Consider the following 21,571-nt stretch of genomic DNA (forward strand, 5'->3'; position numbering starts at 1 on the left):
CTACGGAACCGGGCCTTGAAGGATGAGTCCGGGAATTGAAAGGCAGGAAAGGAGGCTGAGGACATGAGTGGGCTGCACAGCTGGGAGGCAGCAAGGGAGAAGGGTAGCTGTAGAGGGGAGTGGGAGAAAAGTCAGAGAGAAAATGGGGAGCAGAAGTTTTCGGGTTACAGGTATAGGAAAAATTTCCCCATTTTGGAGAAAACTTTCAGTGACGTGGCTGTCCTTGTAGTCTGGCAGTTAAATGCAAGTTGTGGCAATTTCTTCTCTCTCCAGGCAGGAGCAGAGGCAGAGGGCTCTGGCCTGGGCTGGGGCTTGGATGTCGGCTCTGGCTCTGGTGACCTGGTGGGCAGTGAGGAGCTGCTGAGAGTGAGTGTGAAGGAGGACATGACCTGGTGTCTGGGACTGCCTTCAAAATAACCGCAGAGGGAGGGACATGGGGGCGGGGGACAGATGAAACTGGATTGGCCGCTGCTGGGGTTGCTGGCAGTAAGCTCATGGGGGTTCATTCCACTTTTCCCTGTGCTTGTATATATGTTTGAAATTGTCTACTTTGATCAGTTGCATTGTAAGTGAGTACGAGCCTACATTTATCTTCAGGACCTCCTCGCCCCACCTTCTTCCTTTCCCTGGTGGGCTTCTTGAGCAGGCTGCCCTGCAGCAGGTATGCCCAGTGCCCTTCACTTCTGCCAACTGGCTTTCGATCCTCCCTCCCCCTCCTCTCACCCTATTCATTAAAGAGACCTGCTGGCCTTGTCTCTGGGTGGCTATTCTACTTCAGCTTCCAGAACCTTCCTGAAATCTCCTTCCCTTACGCATTCCCTTCCTGCCTCCCTCTCCAGACTACTCTTTCTCTTTGGTGCCTCTTGCTCCCCTGGCCTCCTGCCAAGGCTGGGGCTCCACCAGTCCTTTCTGAAATTGCCCCCTGGGGAGCTTCTACCTTCTCCAGTTGCCCCTGGTGCCTCTGTCCAAGAGCGCCTGTGCTGAATCCCTGGTTGAAAGCTCCACTTTGCTGCTCCTCTGCCCACTCCTCATGGCCAGGGCTAGAAGGGTTCTGGACTCCGTGGTTAAATGGAATGGGAGCCAAATGAATCTCCCAGCCTGGTGGGATCAGCCAACCCAGCAATGGGCTAAAAACACTAGTGCACTTCAGAAAGAGTTTTAAAAACAAGGCTACAACACAAGCAGTTTTTTTTTTTTTCTCTTTTTTTTGAGATGGAGTCTTGCTCTGTCGCCCAGGCTGGAGTGCAGTGGCGCGGTCTCGGCTCACTGCAAGCTCCACCTCCCGGGTTTACTTACACCATTCTCGGGCCTCAGCCTCACAAGTAGCTGGGACTACAGGTGCCCGCCACCACGCCCAGCTAATTTTTTGTATTTTTAGTAGAGACAGGGTTTCACCGTGTTAGCCAGGATGGTCTTGATCTCCTGACCTTGTGATCCGCCCTGACTGACCTCACTGTTAATCAGAAAACTAAGTTTACCAGAGCACCTCTCAGAATTCCAACTAATTGGGTCTTTCTTGTATTCAGCCTTTTGGGAGAAAACACGATATGATGGGCTCAGAAAGACCGAGATTCGAATCCCAGTTCTCCTACTAATTAGCTGTGTGTCTGAGAGCCCTTGAGTCGCATGGTCTCATTGAGCCTTAGTTTCCCCATCTGCTAAGTGTTAACACCAAACCCTACATGTAGGATTATTGTAAGAATTTGAGATTGTGTGAAGCACATATTCAGTATCTCATTCGGTATTCCCCCACTGTTTCTAACAGAGTCTCTGTGTTTTTAGGGTCCTCCAGGACCCCCAGGGCCACCTGGCTTACCTGGGATTCCAGGAAAACCAGGAACTGATGTTTTCATGGGACCCCCTGGATCTCCTGGAGAGGATGGACCTGCTGGTGAACCCGGGCCCCCGGTGAGCAACTAAAGTCTTCTCCCCATCTCTGCGGCTGTGGGGCTTCCTTTAGCTGGGGAGGGGTGTACAGATTGCAAAACCCAGCACTGTCCAAGGTTCGCAATGGGGAGAGAACAGCTAGCTGTTTGTAAACAGAAATCCTCCTCATCTGAATCATTGCTGAGATTTGAAAGAAGCAGCAGCCAAGAAAAACATCATCCTACATACTGTTTTGCTGCTTTATCATAGTCAGTACAGATGGTCCCCCACTTACAAATGGTTCCGCTTAAGATGTTTTTGACTTTACAGTGGTGCAAAGTGATGCACATTCAGTAGAGACTTTACCTTGAGTACCCATACAGCCATTCTGTTTTCACTTTCAACACTTTATTATAAAATAGGCTTTGTGTTTGATGACTTTGCCCAACTATAGGCTAATGGAAGTGTTCTGAGTATGTTTAAGTTAGGCTAAGCTAAGCTATGATGTTCAGTAGATTAAGTGTATTAAATGCATTTTGGACTTAAGATATTTTCAACTTACAATTGGTTTATCAGATGTAGCCCCACTGTAAGTCAAGAAGTGTCTATACAGGAGACACAGATACATAAAGGATCTTGGAATCATAGGCCATCAGGGCTGGGCCCGGCATAGGAGACCCTTGGAGACCATCTGGTCCAACCCTGTCTCTAACTTCCCCATAGAGGAGGAAATGTAATTCAGAGAGTGAAGGACAGTTAGCCACATGTGCACAGTCAGCAGTGACCCAGCCTGGGCCAAGGACTAGGTTCCTACCTTGCACCTGACGTGAGGCCCTGGGCCCACCAGCCTCACCTGCCTCCCAACCCTGCCCTCCTTTTCTAGCAAGCGTGTGTATGTGATTCTTAGCAGAAATGTTGTGGGTTGATTGTTACTGATGTTCCCCAGGGCCCTGAGGGACAGCCTGGAGTTGATGGAGCCACCGGCCTTCCCGGAATGAAAGGGGAGAAGGTACGGGGAACACGGGAGGGTCCCACCACATGGGAGCCACCAGGCCCACACTACTCTCTCTGACCCCTAAGCCTGACCTTGCCTCTTATGTGACTGGCCCCTTGGCCTCCTGAAATCCCCTGCTGGCCACTTCTGCTGGATGTCCCCATCATGGGACTCATCATGCCCAAGCCTGAACTCAGCACCTTCCCTGCCCACTCTTGCCTGCCCCTTGCTTCAGTGAATGGTGTTGCCATCTACCTGGTCACCTGGAGCCAGAAATGGAATCTTCTCTAACTCCTCCTTCCCTCCCTTTCCTGCTATGATTGGTCAGTGCCAAGATGGCCCAGTCTGACCTCCACATCTCTCACTTTTTCTCCCCACTGAGCTGGACTCAGCTTTTCTCACTTGCACGGTGGCCTTGGGCTCCCCGTTGCTGTCCCGTTCTCTCCACCCACCCTCCAGCCTCCTGCCCAGTTCACCTTCCTGTAGCAGGCTCTCATCAGCCCCTGCCCTGGCTACTGAGAAAAGATCAAGGGCTCCACTGCCTGCAGGACACACCCTAGCTCTGTGCAGACATCTGGCCATCCCTGATTCGCACGAGCTGCCTCTCTAGCACATCCTCCAACTCCTCACACGGCCTCTTGGCCAGTGGGCTGGTTCTGCCCAAATGCTCTGGGCACGCTCTTCCCTTCTGGCCTCCTGGCCTGTGCACATGGTTTTCTCCCTGTTTGGGATGTCCTTTTCCTTTTCTCATCCTCGAAGACCCAGTTCAGATACATCCTCTGGGGAGCTCTCCCTGACTCATTATGAGTAGAAAGCACCCGTCCTTCCTCCCCTTTCTATGAGCATCATAGGAAGTTCCCATGCTACTGACAACCTCCCTAGCCAGTGACACTAAAGGTGTTAGCTTACCTGTCTGCTCCTCACCCCCACCCTGACACAGAGCATGTAGTACTGCCTCTCTCTCCTTAGAACCTAGCACAGGCCTCTATTAGTGTTTGATGCATGAGTGAAACTTCCTTCAGACACCATTAGTCTACTTTTTCCCAGAGTTTGGCCTGCCTTCATCCTCTTCATTCTCTGTCTGTAAGCTGGTCCTGCCTCCTGTCTGCAAGCCTGTGCTGGTGAAACCTGGGGTGTTTATGTGTAGGGGGTGGTTCCTGCCTCTGCAGTGTTCCCAGCTTGATGAGATAAGCCATGTCTGTCAAAGGAAGGCAATAAAGACAAGGTGAGCCCTGTGCTAGGGATGCGATCAGTGGGTTTTACTGGGGTCTAGAGGAAGAAGAGAGATCTTAGCTGGGATCGGAAGTGGGGCCTTCTGTGAACCTCTTATGGATAAAAACGTGGAAAATGCTGACTCTGTAGACACCACCATCATCACTGAACTGAATTTCTAGTTTCCGTCAGCTCTGGAGTATGTTTACTTTAATTGGAGCCATAACTCAATTTTCGTGGAAAGCTTATTTCTCAGAAAAAGATACAATTGTCAAGCTTTATAGAACTCATTTTACATGTACCAACAGTTTCACAGAAATTAAATTTTGCAGGAAGCACCACAGACCTACACTCTTCTTACCTGTTCTTTTTCCAGGCTTCCCCCCACCCACCCACACACACCCCTCCCATACTCTGTCTCGAACTTAAAGATACCCACACCCACAACTGCATACAAAACACCCTTGCACACGCACTCTGCAGCTGCTTGAAGAATCAGCAGTGCAAGGAGCAAAAGGCTTGCCTAGGGTGAATGTTGGAGATCAATCACATTTGTTTCTGAAATTTGCTATGCATCTCAATTTGTTGCACTGTGCACATATGAGGTTTTCTGATCAAGTAAAAGCAGACTTGGAAGAACTTGAAAATTTGCATCTGGAGAGCTGGCAGGAAACCTTGTACATGATATTTACCTTAAAAACAAAACAAAACCAAAAAAGCCCCCAATAAACCAAGGTGCATATTCAGTATGTAAAATAACAAAAAATGTGCTAAAGGAAATGAACAGCTTCAGGGCTGCAATAGATCATAAGATCCAATGATTGATTTGATCTTTGACTCCCCATCAACAATATCTGTCCTTCAACTTGCATACCTCCAGTGACAAGGAACTCATCTCCTGCCCAGGCAGTGCCTTCCACCGTTGGATAGATCCACTTATAGGGAAGTCTTTCCATTTGCTGTGGTGAAATCAGCCTCCTTTCTCTTTAGCACAGCACATAGACCAATCTAGGCAGTTATCTAAAGTGGAGTTTTCCCTACAAAGAATAAGGTTCAGGTTATTTAGCTGGAAAAAAAATGTTTTTTATATAATAATAATTATTATAAAATATGAGATTGAGATCAAAATATGATGCTCATTACGAATTCATCAAATATCTTAAGTATGAGCTAAGCTATGAGGACACTATGAGGACACAAAGGCATAAGAATGATATAACAGGCTGGGTGCGGTGGCTCACACCTCTAATCCCAGCACTTTGGGAGGCTGAGATGGGCGGATCATGAGGTCAGGAGTTCGAGACCAGCCTGACCAGCATAGTGGAACTTCATCTCTACTAAAAATACAAAAATTAGCCAGGCGTGGTAGCACACACCTGTAATCCCAGCTACTTGGGAGGCTGAGGCGGGAGAATTGCTTGAACCCAGGAGCCAGAGGTTGCAGTGAGCCGAGAACGCGCCACTGCACTTCAGCCTGGGTGACAGGGTGAGACTCCATCTCCAAAAAAAATTAAAAAAAGATTGATACAACAGACTTGGGGGAAGGGTGGGAGGGGGTGAGGGATAAAAGAGTACAGATTGGATACAGTATACACTGCTCAGGTGATGGGTGCACCAAAATCTCAGAAATCACCACTAAAGAACTTACGTAACCAAACACCATCTGTTCCCCAAAAAACCTATTGAAATTACACAAATTAGAATATTTTTTAAATGATACCTCAAAAAGAATTTATCAAATAGATTATTCTATGCTGAGTTCGATGATAGAAATATTCCTTACTTTATTTTTCCCAAATCAAGATGAGCAACTAACTCTTAAGATCTTTAGCCCAAGAAGGAATAGGTGAGGAGTAGCCTGCTTTCTCAGCAGTAGAATGTTTCTAGAAAGAATGCAGAAGAACTTGCTGGAGAAGATGGATCTCTGAAAAATCATTCCTTTCTGCTTTTGCACTGCAGATTCTGCCATTCAGTTCTTCGGAACACACCTAGTATTAACAGTTGTTGTTGATTTTCTACTTTCAGAATCTAAGTCATTCATGTTATTCTGCAGTCTCAAAAGGTACTGGGACACCCGGGCAAGAAAGAGTTTGTGCTTGGAAATTTTCTTCAGTGTCCAGAATTACTGAGGAATGCTGAATTGCCAGTAATTGCCTTTGAGTAATTTCACTGAGCTGCCAAACTGTCATTGTAAAATCAGCTTCTGTCTTTTCTGTTGATGTAAGAGAAATACAATTAAATCATCATCACCTTCCCTTTCTCCAAGCAATCCCAATTGGTCTTTGAACAATTCTCTAAACCTTGTATAAGAAAGAATAGAGAAGTAAGCTGCTTTTGCCTGGGATGCAGTAATGGGTTTAGACCTTCTAATAACCTGTTTAAATGAAACACTGAAATAGTTGCCTAATTTCCTATTTTATATCTTCTTTCATCATCAGAAGTGTTTGGTTCAACATCTGGATTATAGGCCTCCATAAAATCAAATAGATGGCTGAGTACAGTGGCTCACACCTGTAATCCCAGCACTTCAGTAAGCCAAGGTGGGTGGATCACCTGAGGTCAGGAGTTTGAGACCAGCCTGGTCAACATGGCGAAACCCCATCTCTACTAAAAATACAAAAAATTAGCTGGACGTGGTGGCAGGCACCTGTAATCCTAGCTACTCGGGAGGCTGAGGCAGGAGAATCACCTGAACCCGGGAGGCTGGGGTTGCAGTGAGCCGAGATCGTGCCATTGCACTCCAGCCTGGGCAACAAGAGCAAAACTCCATCTCAAAAAAAAAAGAAAGTCAAGTAGACCATAGTCAATTGTAACAGAAAAGAAACTGGTTATCAGTATTACAAACAGCAGAAGGAAAACCAACAGACATCCACAAGGCAGTAAGATGTGCTGTCTCAGAAGCCACACAAGCAAAAAGAATTCTCATCTCCATTAGATTCTTTGAGGTTCCTGTGTGCTGAAATTGAATAATGTCCTTAGAAAATCCAATTCACCACAGTAAGCCAACATTTTGAATCAATTCTAAACCACGATGTTGTAACATACGGCACTATTGTACCTCATTCCTTTGCAATGTTTCCATTAGTGAACTGATACCTTCATATTTCATCACTTTTAAAACCATACTTGCAGCTCTGCTATTTGGAATTCCAAGATTGCATGCATGCCGTCACTGCACAAAAATTCTCTCACTAAGAAATAATGTACAACTCCAACATCACCATTTTGGGAATAGGAGCCTTCCCTCTGCCTGTTCATTGGAGCTCCTCTTTTTCACCCTGCCTGTTCACATAAGTTCCAGTAAGGTGGACTCTTCTACCCACAAGTTAATCTACTCATGTTCCAAGCTGATGGCCATCTTATCTGTGAGTCAATGGAATGGATTTGAATACTCTCTTTTTACCATGTCTAAGCTGGATGAAATCATCTAAGACCATAAACCAAGGCCCATGATATCTTCTAAAACTTCCTTTGAAACTCTATAAGATGTCCTCTTGATTGGAAAGGAATGAGGAAGGCAACTGAAACAATTCAGTTTTTCACTTTATGGACATAATTTTCTGTAACAAGATCAGTCGGACACGCAGCTACAAGGTTTTTAGAGGGAGGCTACTTTAGTTTCTGTTTCACAACAATCCTGATGGTAGTTTGACTTGTTACTGAAAAGAAGCACAAGACTGGCACTTTCATTGAAGACAGATTGCAATGGGCAGCCAGCAACAAGCCAATCATACCCAAGAGAAGCAGACATAGCAACTGTAGCCTCTGGGTTAGGCAGTAAAATGGGCATCCAGTTATTGGAGTCATGTTTCCACTGCAGGTGGAAGGTCACGCTTAGTTTCTCCCTGGTGAGGCTGGCCAGCAGGGAGGTGACAGAGCCTAGTCACTGTCACTTCCTTCACCGAGCACACCTTCTCCTCCCACCTCCCCAGAATGGCTGGAGTGTCCCTGCTGGCTCCTTTGCCACAGAGGCACCAACTTTCCATGAAGCTGCCCCTGGAGACCTTATGGAGGGCTTCGCTTGCAGAAATTCCTTGCCACTCCAGCCTCAGAGCCTGCCTCCAGAGCCTGGTGCCTCACCTGGGAGTCCAGACCACCCTCAGCCCCTGTGATCCCCATTCCTAGGCCAAGAACTGGGTAGTGTGTCCCAATAGGAAAACACTGCAAGAGATGGGACCTTTCCCATGCCCCACGCATGCCCCCAGATGAGAGGCATTTGTCTTCCTCCAGCATCAGGTGGAAACCCTCACCTAGCAAACCCATGAACCTCACCCATGGGAGCAGCCAGTTCCATGAGGAAGGTTATCACAGCTACCAAGCAAACGGCATGGGCTCGAGTCTGTGAAGGAGAAAGGGGGAGATGGTTGCATGGTGGTTGCCTATTGTGTGCAGGCAGTTTTGCGGACACGTCATGGCCTCATCTTTCTCATCTATCCTGAGAGCTTTGCTTAGGCTCATACTCAACTAGAGTCCCAAAGATTCAGAGCTGGAAGGAACCTGCAAATTGCTTTAGTCCCTGGTTTTCTGTGCCCTGGCAGAGCCATAGGACTTTGTGGAAGTGCCTTAGGGCTGGTAGGTGAGGGACAGAACAACTCTACTTCAAGCATTTATTAAACTTAAAATTAAATTTTAATTATAAAAGTAATATATGAATATAGTTTTCATCGCCTCCTGTGTCCTATTTCCTCTTTAATTATTTTTGTTAGAGTAGGTCCTCCAGTCATATTTTCACAGACTGTCTGTAGATGGCAAACTTTCTGAGACCCTGGATTTTTTAAAATGTTCTTATTTTCTTATTTGGTTGAGTATAGAATTCTGGGTTGAAAGTCATTTGCCCTTGATGATTTGAAGATGATCACCATCATCTTCCCACATCCGGTGTTGCCAACACTCTGGTTCTCACTCTATTGGAGGTCATCTGATTTTTCTCTTTGGCAAATTTGGGGATTTATTTTTCTTTATTCTTGGTGTTTAAACATTCCTCTGCATTGTTACTAAATGTGGATTATTGTTTTTATTTATTTTTATTTTTTAATTTATTTTTATTTATTTATTATTATTATTTTTTGGGACGGAGTCACACAGTGGTGCGATCTTGGCTCACTGCAACCTCCTCCTGGGTTCAAACAATTCTCCTGCCTCAGCCTCCTGAGTAGCTGGGATTACAGATGCACACCACCACACCCAGCTAACTTTTGTATTTTTAGTAGAGACGGGGTTTCACCATGCTGGCCAGGCTGGTCTCAAACTCCTGACCTTGTGATCTGCCCACCTCAGCCTCCCAAAGTGCTGGGATTACAGGCCTGAGCCACCGCGCCTGGCCAATGTGAATTATTTTTTAAATGTATTCTTTCATTTATCCTTCTTGGTACTCTATGGACTTTTTTTGGGGGGGGGGTGCCTTTTAATCTGGAGACTTCTGTGTTTTTTTCAGAAAATTTAAACACTGCATTCCTTCTTTCTCTTTGTTCTCTCCTCTGCCACTCCAATTAAACCGATGTTGGAACTTCTGATTGTGGCTTCTATCTCTCTTACTACTTTGTCATTCTGTCTAGGTCTTTTTACCCTCTTGTGTTGCCCTCTGGGAGAATTCTGTAGCCTGATCTCTGTATTAATTCTCTCTTCAGGTGTGTCTATTCTGTTATGCAGTCCTTCTGCAGAGTTCTGCATTTCGACAGGTTTTTATTTATAATTTCCAAGATCTCTAATTGGTTCTTTATCATAACCACTGTTTTTATTTCATAATAGCGTGTCTTTGTTTCATGGCTATGTTATCCTCCCTTTTCTCTGTGAGAACGTATGTCTTATACTCAATGTCTTGATTGGATTGTTTTCTTAACTCCATTTCCTTGGATGTAAATTCTGTAGTTGACTTAGTTGTTTCTCAAAGTATTGCCTTGCCTCAGATGTTTGTTTCTTTCTTGTGTGTTTACTTGTGAAATTGGGATCCTGCCTGAGTCTGTTTTCTGCCTCTGTTGGTGCAGACTGTTGGGAGGTGGGCAGTAGCCCCTTCTGAGACATGCAGGGTTCAGGAAGGGGATGGAAGGAATAAGATGTGCCATCAGGCAGGGTACCTCAGCAGCTGATCTTCCGCGTGTAGGTTGCCCTTGGACCTCACAGAGTTTCCTAGTCATCTGGGGCTCTGCCCTATGTCTTTGGCCCGATAAACAACTCTTGTTTTTCTAAAATTAAGGTACCCATATTTTCTTCTTGGCAGGAGTGAGGGTGGGAGGGGAGGGGAGATGGGCGGGGCTGGACAACTAGCCTGCTGCAGAATTTCAACCTGTCTCCCTTCTGGGACCCAGGGGCCACATCATGCACCTGACTTCCATCACGGCTTCGCAGCAGACTTTTCTCCCTGTGGTTTCTCTTGATGGCTGAGGACCCTGTCTTCAACTTCTCTGTTTTCCCTTTGGCATTTCTATTTGGATCTAATGCCACTCCCCATCTTATTTTTGAGCATGGCTATTTTAGAACTATCCATTCTCTCATTTCCATGGATTTGATATAAGGAGGAGACTGTAGCCCAGGAACAAAAATGACTCGGGGGGAAGGACATAGTCTTTGATGGCTGATACATCAGCATCTCTCTCAGGACCTCCTGTGTGGCCATGCAGTTGCTGACTTCATCTCTTGCAGGTGCATTTGTGGTTTCCTCAGAGATTCTCCATCTGGGGGCCCCCTACCACAGTCCTCTGATGTAGGCCACTGTCCCCATTGCTGACCACTCCTGACCGCCCACGTGCTTTGGTCCTCTCCTCTGCTTGGAGCTCACAGCCAACTCCTTTCTGTGAGATCTAACCCCCCAGGAAACTGTAGTTTGGTCCCCACTGGGCGTGGACATGCAACCTGCTCTAATGCAACCTCCTCCCCAGTTCTGTCTTCTGGGGACTACTCCAGCCAGCTTTGGGTCTTTAGATCTTTCCACAAGAGAGCCAGTCATCATCCCCCATATATCCAAAAGTCTGGGGGATACATTTCAGATCTTGAAGCCCCTTCCCTCACTTTAGAGTGGGTGAAGTACCCTCTACCTCCGTCATGGGAAGGGTGGGGAAGGGGACCAGTCCAGTCCACTGGCAGCTCTCCAAGCGAAGACTTCTATGATCTCTCCCTCATTAATCTTTAACTTCTCTGGTTTACTCCTGAGGTAGGTGATGAGCTGATGGTTGAAAAGTGGGTTTCACAAGCTTTCAGCATGAGCTGCCCAACAGACTGGCACCTATTGTAATGTGTTTGGTTTGGAGACACCAATCTGAGACAGAAAGAGTCCTATTTTAATATCCTATTACCTAAGAGTCCATAATTGTGCATTGTCTTCAGAACATGCCTAATGAGATATGCATTAATTGGTCCTTGTTTTTGTTTTTGTTTTTTTTTTCAGGGAGCAAGAGGGCCTAATGGCTCAGTTGGTGAAAAGGTAAAAAAAAAAAAAAAAGCAGCTTTCTTCTCCCTCCTCCCCTTTCTTTGAGTTTACTATAATTGGACTGCTGGACTGGAATATTGAACATATAAATGTCATGGAACAGAGAGGAACACATCTCAAAGGAATTGCTCAGAGAAGGCAGAACAGCTGGGGATGGTGGGGAGTAAACACCCTTCAATGTTTTCTCCTTCCTCACCCCTCCCTCCAAATGCATTCAAATGAGTGCATCAGTTCATCTCCAAGTGAAATGTCAATTAGCAAGACAGCTGTTTCTGTACCATTAAGCGGTACCGATCGGAGAATTCATCAACCTAATTAACTTCAAAGAGTGATTTTCTGATTCAGGCATGCATGTTGTTCCTTCCATGAGTGAACCCAGGGCTGGATAATCAGCCTGTCCTCTTTCCTACAGGGTGACCCTGGCAACAGAGGCTTACCTGGACCCCCGGGGAAAAAGGGACAAGCTGGCCCTCCTGGGGTCATGGGACCCCCAGGGCCTCCTGGACCCCCTGGGCCCCCAGGCCCTGGATGCACAATGGGACTTGGATTCGAGGTACTTTTCCCCTTTTCTGTGGTTATAAAAATGATGTGTTCTAAGGGCTACTGGAAAGACCAGCTAGCTAAACCTTGGTCTCAGAGCAGAGGCTGTGCGGATTCCCCTGTGAGCCGCCAGCTTCCAACACCACACCTGGCACAAGTAGGTGCCCAGGAACTGGATCTGAAATTCTCATTCTTGCTTCTTCCCCAGGATACCGAAGGCTCTGGAAGCACCCAGCTATTGAATGAACCCAAACTCTCCAGACCAACAGCTGCAATCGTAGGTCACCTCTGAAACCTTCATTAGGAGGGTTGTCACACTGTCACACTACAGTGAAGAAGCTGTGGGCTGCATCCCGGCTCTGCCACTTTCAATAACTCACCTTCTCTGTGCCTCCAGCCCCCAGCTGTGCAATAGGGAAATGAGATGCTCTTTACAGCTTGTGTCTTTGAGGAGCAGCACAGAAGTTTTGCAGAAAACATGATGTGGGAAGAGAACTTGAAAATCATTTTTATCTCTCTTCATCTATTTCTCTCCCTCTGCCTCTTCTGTCTCTTACCACTAAGCATCTCTACTTTATTTCCTCGCTCCGGTTGCCCCATTCAATGCACACACTTTGCCCCAGGTCAAAGCCCTGTGCTCCTGGCAGGTGCCCCTCCCTACTGCCTCCAGCCCCTGGCAGGTGTTGTCCATCTCCTCACATGAAGTGATGTGGGCTCTCAGGAGGACCAATCCCCTGGATTTCATTCTCTTTGTTAAATGGGACGCAGAGCTGAGCCCTTCAGTCTAGCACAGATTCAGGGTCAAGAGGACCCTCACCCAGGGCTGGGAGAGGGCCGCTGATTCTCTCACTCTGTGGAGTGTTGCTTCCTTCTGACTCCAGAAGGGGCATTTTTCGCTTAACCTTGGTTCCCATTGCCTGGGACAAAATAAGCATAAAAGCTTAGGGGGAGATGGTGAGACAAGAGGCTAGATGGAGGTGAGCAAAGTGACTAGAAGAATATTTATGTTTGTTTATTTTTCCAGGGTCCCAAAGGAGAGAAAGGAGACCGGGGACCCAAGGTGAGGTCACAGAGCCAAGGTGGGGGTGGGGGGGGCTTTCCAGCCTGGTTCTAGGAACATTATCCCTGTACAGTGAATTTTTTCTCACTTCTTGCTGCTTTGACCAGGGAGAAAGGGGGATGGATGGAGCCAGTATTGTGGGACCCCCTGGGCCGAGAGGGCCACCTGGGCGCATCGAGGTCTTGTCTAGTGTGAGTATCATCCAGGTCAGAGCTTGTCTACATATTTTCCACCTTTGCCAAAGGGAAGAGAACGTTGTCCATGACTTCAAAGCTGCTGGCTGTGCAGGGGGCATGTAGCCAGTGCCTGGTGTTAGAACTTCCACCTGCTAGCACCTGTCTGTTCCTCCCCCAGTTCCACTGTTCTCTCACATGGTGCTTCCAGATTTGTCTCTTCTGATTAGCAGCATTTGGGGTCAATTGAAAAAACAGGCTAGGAGCATTAGAGATGTTGGGGTCTTGAGGAAGCCCCAGATAAGCAGTGCACACTTTCCCCAGCCAAGTGCAGAGCACATTGAGAAATAAAGCCAAAGATGAGGAGGTAGGCCCAGATACCACCTTGATTACTGTTGGAGGTTAGGTGGAAGGCCTTTACCCAGTGGGAGAGCCACATGTTCCTGCCAGTCAGACGGACTTGCCCATGGGTTGCCGGATGTGCTTCCCGGAGGCAGGCAGATCTGAAGGAAAGAAGTGCGGCTGAGCTGGGCATGCCCCTTGGTGCTTCCCAAACTGCCTATCAGGAAGGTCCCTCCACCTCACCACCGAGGGGTTACAGGAGCCAAGAGAAGCCAAGGATTACACCCTTCATGTCACAGGAAACATCTTTGTGTGCTCCCTTTAGATGGCTCTTTGATAGTCTATTAAAACTAAAACTAAAAATACCCATTCTCCAAAATCCCACATGGGAAGATGTCCACACAAATGGAGGAAAGCATCCTCTTCCCAACTCTCCTCAACAAGGAAGGCAGTAACTTCATCCTTCAAACCCCCATCATGGTACAGCAATGGCCTATTTACATGTCTGACTCCTCCACCTGCCCTCTGGGGCTTTTTTTCTTCTCTGTATCCCCACCACTGGCCTCATAGCACTGGTTTAATCAGTGTTTGCTGGATGAAATGTTGGGTGTCATTGAATTCTCTATTCCTATAATAAATACTCTGGCATAAGCACTCATGGGCATGCACTCTGCATCAGGTCCATGCTAGGCTCTGTGGGTATAAAGATAAGTAAGGCCAGGCACAGTGGCTCACACCTGTAATCTCAGCACTTTGAGAGGCTGAGGCAGGAGGATTGCTTGAGCCCAAGAGCTTAAGACCAGCCTGGGCAACATAGCGAGACCCTGTCTCTGATATTAAAAAGTTTCTATTTTAAAAAATTAAAAATAAGTAAGACAGAGTTCCTATCTTCAAGAAGCCTCCAGTGAAGTCAGGAGAAGGGCTGTAACAGAGCTGTAACTGAGAGGCAAATGAACATAAAGAGGGGAACAAGGGAGAAAAGACTGTCTGGGTTATGAAGAATCAAGGAAGACTTCCTAGAGGAAGTATCTTTGAGCAGGGATTGGAAAGCTGAGAAGGATTTTACCAGGTAGGCACGGAGGACAGAACTTCCAAAGCTCTAGTGTCAGGGATGCCCTGAGCCAAAGCAGAGAGTAGGACAATGTGGTGTGCTCCAGGTACAGGGAGCTGACTGGCAGAGGATAATGCATGTGGGCATGTGTAGAGAATGATGGAAATTGGAGAGAAGGCTGGAATGTGGGCTGGGACCAGATTGCATCCATTTAATATTAAGACATAACATCATGAAAAATCCTGGCCATTTAGAGAGAAATAACATCATGCTGGTAGACCACAGAAAGACAAGCCCCAAATAACTGGAAAAAGGATGACTAAAGTTAGAAGGAAAAAAACACATGATTTTTAAAAATCAAATATGTGTAAGGGTGTGGGGGAAAAGGTAATCTCATGTGCTTCTGGTGGAAGTGTAAATTGGCCCCTTTGGATGGCTCTTTGGCAGTCTTTTAAAGCTAAAAATATCCATATTCCAAAATTCCACATGGAAAGATCTCCACACAATATGGCCGAGTGAAAAAAGCAAGTTGAGGAGTAATACAGCCTGATGCCATTTATGTAAAATAACCACATGGACAAACACACACACCCCAACACTGTGCTTTCTGTGGGTGCATATAATATGTATATGTTTAAACTCTAAAGAGAGAAGACATTCGTATATTGTGTGATTTAAAAATTAAGTAAAGGAGGAAAGTGCGAAGGCGGCTCAGAGCTGTTTTATAAGAAGGGGGAGGGAGAGCTGTGTTTGGCAGTGGGCTTAGGGCGTTCTCAGTGTCTGCGGTGTTCCGCTATGCTGGGTGACTTTAATTAAAGCTTTGCTGCCAGGAACAAGGCAGAACACATGCCATCCTTTGTCCTCATTGTCTGATTTTTCTCTTTTCAGTCCTTGATCAATATCACCCATGGATTCATGAATTTCTCAGACATTCCTGAGCTGGTGGGGCCTCCGGTTGGTATCTACAGCTGCCCCAGAATGTGGCTTTTACCCAGACACCCCTGTTGAAACAAAGTTGGGTTGCTTTGGAATCCTTTTAGCTCCTGAAGCGTAAAGCTAGAATATATCAAAGTAGAATGGAAAGAAAGCTTTGCATTTTTTGAAAAGTTGCTTTCACATTAATTTGATCATGTGGAAAGTTGTGTCCAAAGCAGTGGAAGCTTCCAGTCCTGTGCACCCGCAATATGTGTCATGGAAATCAGAGAATGCTAAGTAACAAACAGATGACATCTGTTGCAAACTTTTGGCCTGCTTTTATTTACATTATCTTATTTCACAGTATGGGAAGAGCCTGGAGACACCTTTCCTTGTGCTCAAGGGAAACTGGAGCACGAGGAGGAAATGGACTCATTCTAGTCTTTATAGCCCCATTTTAGAACTCTGGAAATTATCTGTGTGTTAATTTCCAGATCTCTAAAATGGGGTTATAATGTATATAAGAAATATACATTATTTTTCGCCAGAAGTGGTGGCTCATGCCTGTAATCCCAACACTTTGGGAGGCTGAGGCAGGCAGATCATGAGATCAGGAGTTTGAGACCAGCCTGGCCAACATGTTGAAACCCTGTCTCTACTAAAAATACAAAAATTAGCTGGGCATGGTGGCGTGTGCCTGTAATCCTAGCTACTCAGGAGGCTGAGGCACAAGAATCACTTGAACCTGGGAGGCGGAGGTTGCAGTGAGCCAAGATCATACCACTGCACCCCAGGCTGGGAGACAAAGTGAGACTCTATCTCAAAAAAAACAAACAAAAACCCCAAAATATACATTATTTCTGCAAGTTGGCAGAGTTGACTCATGGCACAATGGCCCTAAGATGAAGGAAGCTTCCTCCTACAGTTTGTAGAATAAATCCTCATTGCATCTCCCAGCATCTGCTGGTCAGCAGCGGGTAAAGGAAGGAGCTCTGGCCTTAGAAGCCTTGGGGTTGCAGCCCCATCTTCTCCACACACCACTCTGAGCCCCTAATTCTCTTCTCTGATGACACCTCACCAGCCTTTGAGGCAACTTGTAAGAAGTGAGGGATGTGAAACTGCTTAGCACACTGTGACGCTCTGTGCAAGTCATTGTGGAGACAGGTTTATACCTTCACAGCTGTGCAATGCCGATGTCCCTGCCTCTCCTGCAGATCCCCATGAGGTTGCCCTGAACCCCATTCATCCAGGTCCAGGGGAAAATCTAGTGCTGCCCCAAGATTCCTGCAAATATCTGCAGACTCTTCTGGCACCAGGTTTCTCCCCTGCTGAGTGACCTCATTGTGAGCCATCTTCCTGTCTCTTCTGTACTGCATCCATTTGATTTCTATGAAAACAAATAATCCAAAATACCTCAATAATGAAACCCTAGAGCAAACCAGCTAACAAGTGAAAGTTTCTTCCCAAGAGGTCTTTGTTTTCCCCAAGCTATTGGAGGTTTCGGGTATTAGGTGGGTGGATACTGAAGCAAAACACAGACAGACTAAAACCAGAGATTGGTCATCCCTGTTCTCACAGTCCCTGGGCCTTGTCTGCCTGCATTACCATGCCTCTACCCCTTCTCTCTCTTCCTTGCTTTCTTTCCGGTCGCTGTCCTCCCCTTGGCAAATCCAGACCCTCACAGGTCCCCTTCTTCCCTAATGCTGTGTCAATCTGTCTTCCCAGCTGTGGGAACTTGCTGAGGCCTTTGGAAGGGGCTGGGAGGGAGGGGGTCCTGCTGACTCTGGAAATGCTGCTCGTAATCCAGTATGCTCTGTCTTTGGTGTGTCACAGGGGCCGGATGGGTTGCCTGGGCTGCCAGGATTTCCAGTAAGTACCACCCTCACCCTCTTCTATCTGTGCCCCGTGGCTGCCATCATTCTGTTCGTTCCACCTAGAATGGCATTTCCTCCATCTCTGCATGACTGAGCTCCAGTGGCATCTTGTTCATTAACTTTTTCTTGGTGCTCCCACCTGGAAGTGTCCCCTTCTTTAAGTCCCATAAGGCTTTATTGTCACCACTCCTGTGGTTCTTTTCTGCCTCAAATAACAGTTGTTTGTGCCCTTGCCTTTTTTTTTTTTTTTTTTTTTTTTTTTTTTGACCATCCTGTGAACAACTTGTGGAGGGCTGGGTCTTACTCATCTTTCTCTATCCAGGACCAATCAAAGCCTGAAACAGCAGTTGGCTTTCTATGAATGAAAGTGGATGAGTCAAGCATTTCAAGTAGATAAATCCCTAAAGAGATAGGATGATGGCAATGGAGGGGGCGCAAAGGAGGGAACCATGGAATAGACATCTAATAATTAATCGTCTGTGTGCACCCCTATGGGGCTTTCACCATGGAAGGTGAAAACATGCTTCTGTGTGGAAAGAGATTAGTTTTGTCTGAAAGTTTGAGCCTGTCTAAAAGTAAGGCCTGGCTTCAGTGTGGGACCTGGGTGATTTCTCCAAAGCACTGCAGCTCTGAAAGGCCTAATGCCAACGGGTGACATGCACTGCTTCTGGATAAATGAAGGAAATGTATCACAAATGTAATAGAAATTTGTTCTTGATGGCAGAATGATCAGTGGCCTCCTTTTCTATTTCTTTATAATATTCTGAACGTTTTATTTATTTATTTATTTTGAGACGGGGTCTCACTCTGGTTGTCCAGTCTGGAGTGCAGTGGCTCACGCAACTCTGCCCCCCGAGCTCAAGTGATCCTCCCACCTCAGCCTCCCGAGTAGCTGGGACTACAGGCATATGTGCCACCATGCCTGGCTAATTTTTTGTATTTTTGATAGATATGGGGTTTTACCATGTTGCCCAGGCTGGTCTGGAACTCCTGAGCTCAAGAAATCCATCTGCCTCAGCCTCCCACAGTGCTGGGATTACAAGCATTTATCCCTGAGCCTGGCTGATTTTCTGAACTTTTTACATTCTCTAAAGGCACTTATCATATGATAACACTAAAAATACTGCTAACTAGACATTAAAAAACAAAAGAGAGAATGGCAACCATGACCATGATTGTGACCATAACTCTGACCATGACTCTTGGTTAGCAGAAGAAAAGGCCAAACCCCTAAGCTCCAGCCCCAGCTTGGCTGTTCCAAGACCTGGGGCACATTTCAGAGCACATTTTCCTCTAAATGAGTGGTCCTGTGTTCCTGAGGGAGTCCCAGGCTCTGCAGGAGAGCATCCAGGACCTCCACTGCAGGGAGTAAGGAGGGGGCCAAATAGGCACATTCCAGCCACTGACCTTCAATAAGGGAAGCTTCACTGGACATATTTGTATATATTAGGCTTTCATTTAAGACTTTATTTGGTGAAAAAAAGGAAAGAAATAGTTTCACTGCTAAACAATAATAACAAATAGTTGAAAGCCGCTGCTGTAATGGGTAATTCACTCTTTCATCCAGACAAGACAGGAACTTGTGAAAAGTTAAAATAGCAAGAAAGTGTTGAAATGGCTTTTTGAGGCAGATGTGGCTGTGTGAGTCATTGTCACAGGCATTCAGTGTCTGTTGGAGTTGAGAAGAGGTTGCCTCTGGCTGCATGTGTGGATTTGGCTCTGCAGAGGGGTGGGTGGGCATTCCTATGGGGGGATGGCATGAGTGCTGGTGCAGAAGCAATGCAGGAGTGCAGAGAGGCTGCGGGAAGGGAGTCAACCTGATGGTGTGGGAGATGAGATGTTGATGCCTGGCTGGGATGGGCTGGGGTGCCAGGCTAAGGTACTTGGGTCCCATCTCATAGGTAGTGGGGAGCCAGAGAAGGGGTGGGAGTCGTGGAAGGGGATAGTGGAGGAGGTGGGCTGCAGGGTGGCCTGGAGGAGCCGTGGGGCAAGCAGAGGCAGCAGGCCCAGATAATAGGCTGGATCAGCAGTGTCCAGTTGGAGGACACCAATGTTCAAAAAAGTGTGAAGCCTCAAGGCCTCTTAACACTCTTAACACTCAGTGCTATCTTCTTTCTACCAGACCACAATTTCTGGACCACTTAAGGTTAAGAAAATGTCATAGATAATCATGACTTCCACCTGCCTGGGGGATGGCAGTGTCTATTCTACTGTTGAGAAAAAATATATTTCTGATTGCTTTATGCATTTTAATCTTAACAAACAACCAAATACTATATAACAATTCCTTCCAGGGCCCTAGAGGACCAAAAGGTGACACTGGTTTACCTGGCTTTCCAGGACTAAAAGGAGAACAGGTAAGAGGGCCCCAGGTATCTGGGTGAGACTGGGCGCTGGAATTTGCTAAACGTTTCAGATTGGCTGAAAGTAGCTATTAACTTTTTTCTTCTTTGAGATACAATTCACATACCATAAAATTCACCTCTTTAAATTGTACAATTCAGTGATTTTTGGTGGGCTCATAAGGTTGTACAACCTCATGAACCACTATGTAATTCCAGAACATTTTCATCATACCAGAAAGAAACCCCATACTTATTAGCAGTCACTCTCCAGCCGTTAACTTTTTTAATCTCCAGGTTCTCTATGAGACGAGAAGGTACGAAGTGGGTAGCGAAGTTGATTTTTACCATAATTTGGAAAGAGAACTCAACTCAACACTCCTTTGTTCTCACACACACTGTGCTTTGTCTAACCACCTGCTGGGCATCCCCGTTAGAACATGCACTGCCTGAGGACAGGCATCCTGCCAGCTTCTTTTCCATAGCTCCAATACTAATACGGGGCCTGGTATACAAATGGTACTGAATACACTTGTTGGACAAAAGCATGTATAATTAATGAATAGAACAAATGTTAATATTTATAAATTATAAGTTGAGCATTCTGCAGTTGAACAACAGTCTTGGTCCAAAATCTCTGGAATAAATACTTAGCACACAGAACACTTCCTGAGAACTCCCAGGGTACCAAACCTATTGTTGTGCTTGTATTCTTTTGTGTTTGCCTCTTAGAATTAACTTTCCAGTTGGTTTTTATAGATAAGGGGGAGAGTGACGTCCATAAACAGATTAAAGTATTCACCCGTCCATGTATATACTCATCCATCTTTCGTCCACTGACTCCTGTGGTGTGCCAGGCAGTTTCCTGTGCTAGGGAAAGGGATATAGAAATAAGATGAGGAAGAGATATGCAAAGAGCTAACAGAGCACATGCTTACAGCTGGAATGGAGCCCTGTGCAGAGCCAGAGGGAGCACTGTTCAACCCCCTGAGCCTGCCATGGGGAGTCAAGGAGGTTGGGTGTGCTCTGTGGGAGGGGGGGAACTTAAGCTCCTCTCGTTCTTCTCTCCCCCAACCATTCTATAATATAATGGTCTCCAAGGAGGAGAGGGCCTCCGATATCTAGTGGGCCACTGCTCCAGGTCACGGAGGGCTCGGTATGCCGGGTGAAGGTTTGGCATCACATGGCGATGTGTCTTGGGATGCTTTTGCTGCCACAGGCCTGTGGAGATGGAGCAGGGCTGGCCAGCTCAGGCTTGGGAGGAGGCCCAGCGAAGCAGGAGCACCTCTTGCTTTAAACACTCTGTTTAAACACTCTGTTTCCTATGTGGTGAGGTCAGATGGACCTAGAGGGACGGACATGACATCCCCGCCCTAACCTCCTGCCACCTTGAATGACTGGTCCGGGCAGCCAGGCGGTTCTGCTCTGGCCATTGCAGCGAACGCACTTTCTCTCACTCTGCCTCTAATGCTTTTGTGCTTGCTTCTTCTCCCTGCTGGCGTGCTCAGGACTACCTTTCCTCACCAGTGGAGTGGTAAGATCTAAATACCAGGTGTGGGCTTAGGGGGATGGAAGAAAGAGGCTGCTCTGCTTGCTTTGATGCCACTGTCCTAGCTACTCCCAGCCCCATTGAAAAGAGACTTCTGTGTGTGCTCAGCCCTGCTCCCCAGGGGCCAGCATTGAAGTTTAGGGCCAAAGCCTCAGAGTCAGATAGAAGGTTTCGGCACCTGGCCTTGTTCTCTGGACAAGCATCTTCTCAGCAGCCTCTAGCATAGTAGA

The 21,571-nt window shown here is 46.7% G+C and overlaps 1 protein-coding gene across 3 annotated transcripts in view; it reads left to right on the plus strand.

Moving 5' to 3' along the window:
* COL15A1 (collagen type XV alpha 1 chain) overlaps positions 1-21,571 on the plus strand; it is a 127,325-nt gene that overhangs the window by 79,056 nt on the left and 26,698 nt on the right. For 2 of the 3 annotated variants that reach the window (XM_024252596.3, XM_002820027.6), the window contains 11 exons: positions 274-366; positions 1,783-1,908; positions 2,813-2,875; positions 11,454-11,489; positions 11,908-12,048; positions 12,244-12,312; positions 13,060-13,095; positions 13,203-13,286; positions 15,550-15,615; positions 17,410-17,445; positions 19,745-19,807. In XM_024252596.3, the coding sequence (XP_024108364.3) occupies positions 274-366; positions 1,783-1,908; positions 2,813-2,875; positions 11,454-11,489; positions 11,908-12,048; positions 12,244-12,312; positions 13,060-13,095; positions 13,203-13,286; positions 15,550-15,615; positions 17,410-17,445; positions 19,745-19,807 (813 nt within the window). The remainder of the gene's footprint in view (positions 1-273; positions 367-1,782; positions 1,909-2,812; positions 2,876-11,453; positions 11,490-11,907; positions 12,049-12,243; positions 12,313-13,059; positions 13,096-13,202; positions 13,287-15,549; positions 15,616-17,409; positions 17,446-19,744; positions 19,808-21,571) is intronic. The other variant, XM_024252595.3, reaches the window with a different exon arrangement.

Source organism: Pongo abelii, chromosome 13 (genome assembly GCF_028885655.2).
Source record: "Pongo abelii isolate AG06213 chromosome 13, NHGRI_mPonAbe1-v2.0_pri, whole genome shotgun sequence".
NCBI classification, from domain to species: Eukaryota; Metazoa; Chordata; class Mammalia; order Primates; family Hominidae; genus Pongo; species Pongo abelii.